Here is a 7,308-nt window from a genome sequence, read left to right as displayed (position 1 = left end):
AAAGCAAGTTTGAAAACACAGAAGAAACAGCATATGATAATAGCACCTGTCCAGATGAGCTCACGGCCTTGACAAGTAGTCCCTGATCTGCCCGTGCCCTTTCATGGTCAACCCGTTGCAGTTGCAACTTGCCTACTCCTACGCGTCTTTTAGGTTCACCTAATCTCGCAAAAAGTAAGCAGGAAAAGCATGGAGGCGAGTCAATCAAGTCCAATCAATCCATTGTATTATCCAGTGAGCTAGTTGTGGAGGGAGAACTTTGACCACTGACCCACGGATCCTGTACCGAGACCGGCGACGCCATGTCCGTACTGTCCAATCGGGTAACGGAGCTTTTCAGCTGTGCTATCACCGATTGTTGAATCGCAACCTGTCCCGTTGCAGAATTCGTTTCGTAGGAAGCCCTGATGGATTGGAGCTCGTCTGCGACTTCAAGCATGCAGGGGCGTGCGTCTCTGTCGAATGCCAGGCAACGGAAAGCCAGCTCGGCCAGCATGTGAGCGGAGCTGAGGAAGAACGTGTCCTTTTCCTTTTCGGCGTCGAGAAGAAGAAATGGGTCGATGATGTGGTGGAGGCATCCGCTGCCGATCTTGTCGAGGGCCAGAACTGCGAGGTTGATCTCGCTCTTGTTGCGCGTGAAATCGACCACTTTTAACGCCGTGATGATCTCCACCAAGACGACTCCGAAGCTGTACACGTCGCTCTTGTCGGAGAGGTGGAAGTTCTGGTGGTACTGCGGGTCCACGTAGCCCGGGGTCCCCTGAGGCACTGTCGAGACGTGGGATTCCTCCGTCGGAATCACGATCCTCGACAGCCCGAAGTCGCCCACTTTGGAGTTGAAATTGAAGTCGAGCAAGATGTTGGTGGATTTGACGTCTCGGTGGTAGATTGGGGGATTAATGGCGGAATGCAGATATGCCAGTGCGCTTGCGGTCTCTGAAGCGAGGGTTAGGCGTCTGGTCCAGGAGAGGCCTGGTCCTCTGTGGCGTTGCAGGTGCTGTGAAAGAGTACCGTTGGGCATGTATTCGTACACCAGTATCGCCTCCCCCTTTTCGATGCAGCATCCGATCAGACGGACCAGATTTGGATGGTCTACTGAGGACAAGAGCTTTATTTCGTTCATTACCTGCTCGATGCCCTCCCCCTGTCTCTCCATGTGCCGGATCTTCTTAACCGCCACTGCCCGCTCGCGATCGCTGCTCAGCCTGCCCTCGTACACTGTTCCGAAGGCCCCGTTTCCCAGCTTCTGTTCTTCCGAAAACCCCTTTGTCGCGCGCTCCAGTTCCCTGTATGTGAATATGTGGATCGTTGATCCTCCGCTCGCTTCCAGTAATCTTTTTCGACTGTTTCGATTTCCTATGGCCTTGCTTCTCCTCTTCAGGAGACAGTATACGAGCCCTAAGAGTAGTACCACTGCTGCCCCTGCTACTATTCCTGTACATACAAGATTTATGGGAAAAGATTGTTTTAAAAATAAGAACGGATTTTAATGAGTAACTGAGTAATAAAACTATGTCTAAGATTTCTTGTGAAAAATGGTTGGCAAAATCTTTAGTGATTTCCGGCATGGAGAGCATATTTTCAGAGAAATTTAGATCACTGACGAGTAAAACTTAGTTTTCAAATTGTTGAGACAAATTTCTAGCAAATTTTTTATCGAGATCCAGCATGGAGAACCGATTGTCAAAGAAATTTTAAGCACGGACGAGTAGAACTTAGTCTTCGATTTCCGCTAAACAATGTTTATCAAGATCTTGAACGACTTCCAGCATGGAGAACAGAGTTTCAAAGAAATTTAGAGCACAGACGAGTAAAACCTAGTCTTCGATTTATTGAGACAAATGTCTAGCAAAATCTTTAACGAGATCCAGCATGGAGAACAGATTGTCAAAGAAATTTAAAGCACAGACGAGTAAAACCTAGTCTTCGATTTTTGCTAAACGATGTGTATCACGATCTTGAACGACTTCCAGCATGGAAAACAGAGTTTCAAAGAAATTTAGAGCACAGACGAGTTAAACCTAGTCTTCGATTTTAAAGAGACTTCAAGCACAGACGAGCAAAATTTAGTCTTTGATTTCTTGAGAAAGAGATTTAAGAAGAAAGACAAAAATATATATATTTACAATCTCTTGCTACAGAATAAATGTTATAGAGAATGAAAAGATTAGTAAAATCACCTCCAATGAGAACCCCGATCCTGTTCGTTCCTCCACAATTGCCAGACATGTACCCAGAAGGATCGCACTTCGAAGATTCTGATGGATTAAAAGCTTTAGTCAGACTTCTAAACGCACAAAACTGAGTCAAAGACATTTGCCCTAAACGTGCATCGTTGAGCTTAATGCGACATTTCCAATTTGTGAAGTTGCAGAAACAAAATATTGAGTATCCTTTCACAAATTCTTGAGGACAATATAGCATAAGACGGAATGGAAATCGCATTTACCTCTGTGGCAGCCGTCACCGCGAGCGAATCCATCTCCGACAAAGCCTGCTTTACAAGAGCATTTATACGCCGGTTCACCTGTGCTAGGAGACGAAAGTCGTTTACAATCTGCGTTCACAGAACAGGTGTTCGCAGAACATTTGCCGTTAATCCACCATCCGAGCTCGAGGCTTCCGAGATCTAGTAAAATTTCCGAATTGTCCTTTCTGTCGACCACAATATTGCTAAGCAACGTATTGCACTGATCGCCGTAGAGGTCTTTCCACTTATAGAAATGGTCTGTTCTGTTTCTGCGAAGGCAGCTATAGTCGGAGGAATTGCACCTCTGTTTTTCTTCATTGGAAAGACGATTCTCTGCTAAGGTAAAGGTAAGATTGAAAGGACAATCGTATGAGGAACCTAGCTTCGGGCAGTTCTTAACTAGCAAAATATTTCGAGTCGTGAGAGCGTACTGGCTCTGGAACTCACCGAGATCATTAAACTGGTTATGGCAATGAAATCCATGGCTGATGCGGACTCCATGGCTCGTAATATTTTGCACTTGGAATCCTTTCACGGTAATATTACTGTCACCGGAGCAATTGAGAATGTTAGGGCATTCGCCTCCGAAACCGAAAGGATACGGCACCGTTTTCGTACCGCATTTTCGATTGCAGGCCTCTGAACCCTCGGATATGAGAATATGAAAGCTCGCCAGGACCAGACATATCACGAAACCTGATTCTTTCATTTGCTCTGCCTGTTTCTCCAGCAAACACAAATTATTAGCTACCAGGTCGTGAACTACAGTATTTGATTGGAAACGATTCTTCCAGAAAAAATAGACGTCATTTGAAGATAATATTTTGTTGCTTTAAATTTACATATCTTAATAAATGAAGACTACTCCAAAAGCAAAATGCGTGAGGGATGCAGCAAAAGAGGAATCTTCAAACAAAGAGGACTACAGCAGCAGACACAAATAATTATAACCTGAAAAGAATCATAACTGACAGACACCGCCCATCAGAATTGACTAAATCTCAGGCTTTGAACGAGTCTTGGTAAAAGCAATTCCAATGCTTAACAAATATTACAAGGAATCTCCGCAGGAAAGAGAGAAAAACAGACAAGACTTTGAAAGCTACTGAATCTCCTAGGTTTTGAGCAGAAATACAAGCTAAACCAGACGACAACTAAAAAACCATTAATATTTCGCCTCAAACCCCCAAAATAACCAGCAAAAATACAGACGACGCTATGCAACCGCAGAATTTCAATACACCCTGACAGAAATATCTGACAAGTCCGTGTGCAAAACGAGATCCAGGCAATTTAAAGCAATAAATTCAACTGCACATTTCTGGATGCTCAAACTCTCATTGAAAACCCGACCTATTTCACATGGAATCCATTAATAAAAAGTGTTACACAGTAAATAAAAATGCGAGGATTACCTTGGAAATTCGGACCTCTCCGTTAACGTTGAGCCACAGGGAGATGAGAATATCTGGAAAACAGAGCATAATAATTGACAATTAACGCCTGAATGCATCATCAAGGACTTTTGGCAGAGAGTTTGAGAGCGAGTGATTAAGGACTACTATAGGGTGTTGAAGCTGGAACCTGTGCATTTGGTATGCTCAACAGTCATCACACGCGTATAATAAAAATGCCGCCTTTACCAGTCGGTGTGCATTGACAAGACTGCGAATTCAGAAACCCTAGTTTGTTTTCCAAGGACCCACAGCACCATTTTTTCTCTAAAAGCCAGAGCCAGAGGCTGCACGAAAGATCATTCTACAGAACGCGTCCATTATTGTCACTGAAGACTCGCTCCCGATGTGTAAATTTTTTCGCTCTGTCTCGACTAAAATAATAAAATGACCTCCCATCCATCCTTTTATAGCTTTACAGAAGTCAAATTATCGATCATAAGAAAATCGTTTGAAGAAAGGACAAAGTTCACATGATCGATCAAGTGGTTCAACCTCTACACCACGTATTCTCTCTCTCTCTCTCTATAATTTTTTTTTGGTCACTCGGTTGCTGGAAAATGCAAACCTCGCACTTTCCGATTTAGATTTTATTTTGGTTTGGTTACTCACACAGGTTAGTAAGTATTAAATGGTTTAATTTAAATTGTGAATGGGTATTTTTTAAAGAAAATAATTATTATTATTTTAATACTTATTTTCATTTGTTTATTAGTCTCATTTTTAAAGGAAAAATATCCACAAATAATTAATTTTGTGTGTACGATAATTAAAACTCATATTGTATAGTTTATAATGTTCAAATATTAAAAAAAAATTAAACTGATATTTTACTAGTTTGTTATTGGTCTATTCTAATTTTGTTGGAGTTTTTAAGTTTAAGCAAATGCAAAACTCTATCATTTAGCAGTTGTTGTGATGTTGTTCTTTGTTATAATATATATTTTTTCTTCAAATTAGATTTATAGATAAGAAATGCAAATGACAAAGTAATCTTTGATTGAAAATCTCAAATATACGCCTAACAAAGAATAACATTTTTTAATATTAGTAAGCTTGTAACTAAATAAATGTATTCAAAATGCACAAACACGAGCAAGGTAGAAAACATTTGATTAAATGTCTTGAAGAAGTGTGGCCTTTTAAAATTACACAATCACAAGACAATGCATAAAATAAAATGGATATGTAAAAAAATGAAAAATTTAGAAACTTTTCTAACCTTGAAAATTTTCCGGAACAACCAAAAGTTTTGAAGAATTTTAAAAAACAACACCTCAAAATAGTCAAGAACTACACTATACACCTATTGAAAACTTTTAAATATTATTCAAATACTTTTCTAGCAAAGTGTTCATGAACATTGAAACATATTATGAAAAATAAATTATTGATGGTGTTTTTATATTATATCATAAAACAAGCATTATCTTGATTTTGTATTTATGAGAAAATTCTATCGATTTTCTATTTACACCTTTTGTTAGTGCAATATTATTTATGTAGTTTTTATTTGTCATGCTTACATTCAACTAATATTTTTAAGGCATTAGTATGATTACCCTTTACGAATATAAATCATTAATCTAGTACAAATTCTAAGCACTAAAACAAGCATAATTTGACACAAACCACCTTCCATTTTTCATATAGCACTTATCAAAAACATGTAACTCATTTTGTGCTTATCCCTTATATTTATAAGATATATCCCTTCTATTTATAAGATAATGTTTATGAACTCTTTATTTCTCATGCTTACATTCTAGTAAGATTTTGATGCCATGGATATGATTATTGTCCTTGAGTACAAATCTTCTTTGATTGTGCCTATCATCCCTATAAACTATAAAAATATATACTAATTTTACTATATTTGACTATTTCCTTGCTTATAAAATTGACCTTCCACTTTTTGCAATAGGCAGGAACTCTTTCTCAAACATAGATCTTGTTTACTTTTTGTTTTTGGTTAGTTTTACATTTTGAAACTTTTAAATGTAAGGGTTAAATTTACTTTTCTTATATATTAAATGTTGATTTGATTTATCTAATATTTTGTATAGGATTCTAAAAGTTGTAGTTTTAAAGGCAATATATGTAGTTCAACTACATATATTCCTTGGCTTGATGATGAATCATCGAGTGTGATCTGAAATATCATCTTGACAATATTCATAATTTAAACAAAATTAATAATTACAACTTATTGGTGTTGTATTTAGAAGGTTGAGCAAGATTTATTTTAGATGTATCATCCAATCATCTATGTCTTGCATCATAGAGTTACCTTTTTGCATGCACATATTGTTAGGGGCACAATTTATCAAAAAAAATCTTCACAAAAGTATTTAATGCATCTTAAATGTTTGACAAAGTTCTCCTTAATTGGAATTAATTTTTGACATTCTGTTAGATTAAGATGATAAATCATATGATTTACACTTGTAATATTGTAAATTTTATGTGTGCAATTCTTTGTTATGTAGTGCCTCCTCTTTATCCAAACTCAAATTTCCATCTAGGTGTCCATCTCAGTCTACATCCCGTAACATATTACTTAGTTCAAATCCTCAATGTAATGTCCCCATCTTTTTCCCCGTCTTTTTAGCATATCAGTGGAGTTCTTAGCCTTTACATTCTTTGAAGGCTAAGTGGAGAAATAAAGAGAAATTGATTAAATTAATTTCTTATAAAGTCAAAAAAAAGGGGGGCGTGACTTTATATTTAAATAATTTAATTTATTAGAGAATGCATTAATTATTGGAAGGGGGAAGCTTATACTAATTTAATTTTCTAGAAGCACAATTAATTATTGTATTGTAAGAGAGAAGCTTCTAGCAAGTGCACTAATTATTGGAAAGGGGAAACTTCTAGTAATTTAATTTCCTAAAAGCACATTAATTATTGGAAAGGGAGAAACTTCTAGAGAGTGTAATTATTAAAATTTTTATTTCCTTCTACGAGGGTCAAGGAAAAGTATAAATAAAGGTGAGAGCTTCATTGTTTATCATCCGATTATGTGAATTACATTTGATATCAAGTTGGGAGAAGAAACTAAGGTTTTTGATTTCAGTCAGTCATTGGAGAATGTCAAATCTTCAATGTTGCAACCATTTGAGGTGGTGAAATATCCATTGAATTTGGTATTTAGGAGAACTTCAATTTAGGAGTTCTATTTATGCTTAATTGGAGAAAAGATTTTGGCTACTTTAGTACACATGCATGATGCCATGCTGCAGTATCTGTGTTTGATTCTTTTCCATTCTCGAGCATCACTATTATCATTGTACTTCATCAGCATATGATTTTTCTATAATAATTCAGAATCAAAATTTTGGCATTATTGTAGTCATTGTTTTGCATCTAGTTTCCATGTATTTG

At 37.4% G+C, this 7,308-nt stretch overlaps 1 protein-coding gene across 2 annotated transcripts; it reads right to left on the bottom strand.

The window, feature by feature from the left end:
• Nucleotides 1–8: 8 nt before the first annotated feature.
• On the bottom strand, nucleotides 9–4,305 carry LOC149552251 (wall-associated receptor kinase-like 14). 2 transcript variants are annotated; one of them, XM_089787776.1, is made up of 6 exons: nucleotides 4,055–4,305; nucleotides 3,886–3,938; nucleotides 2,918–3,188; nucleotides 2,450–2,803; nucleotides 2,181–2,258; nucleotides 9–1,434 (listed from the first exon to the last, which is right to left on the bottom strand). In XM_089787776.1, the coding sequence occupies exons 1-6, from the start codon at nucleotides 4,080–4,082 to the stop codon at nucleotides 215–217; spliced, it is 2,004 nt and encodes a 667-aa protein (XP_089643902.1). In that variant the 5' UTR covers nucleotides 4,083–4,305; the 3' UTR covers nucleotides 9–214. The 2 variants fall into 2 exon arrangements, with proteins under 2 accessions (XP_089643902.1, XP_089643900.1); XM_089787774.1 differs by having other exon boundaries at nucleotides 2,450–3,188.
• Between the last annotated feature and the right edge of the window lie 3,003 nt (nucleotides 4,306–7,308).

Source organism: Cupressus sempervirens, chromosome 6, assembly GCF_028749045.1.
Source record: "Cupressus sempervirens isolate cs-2001-9-10 chromosome 6, ASM2874904v1, whole genome shotgun sequence".
NCBI classification, from domain to species: domain Eukaryota; kingdom Viridiplantae; phylum Streptophyta; class Pinopsida; order Cupressales; family Cupressaceae; genus Cupressus; species Cupressus sempervirens.
The sequence above is the reverse complement of the archived record's forward strand: the minus strand, read 5'-3'. Positions and strand labels throughout refer to the sequence as shown.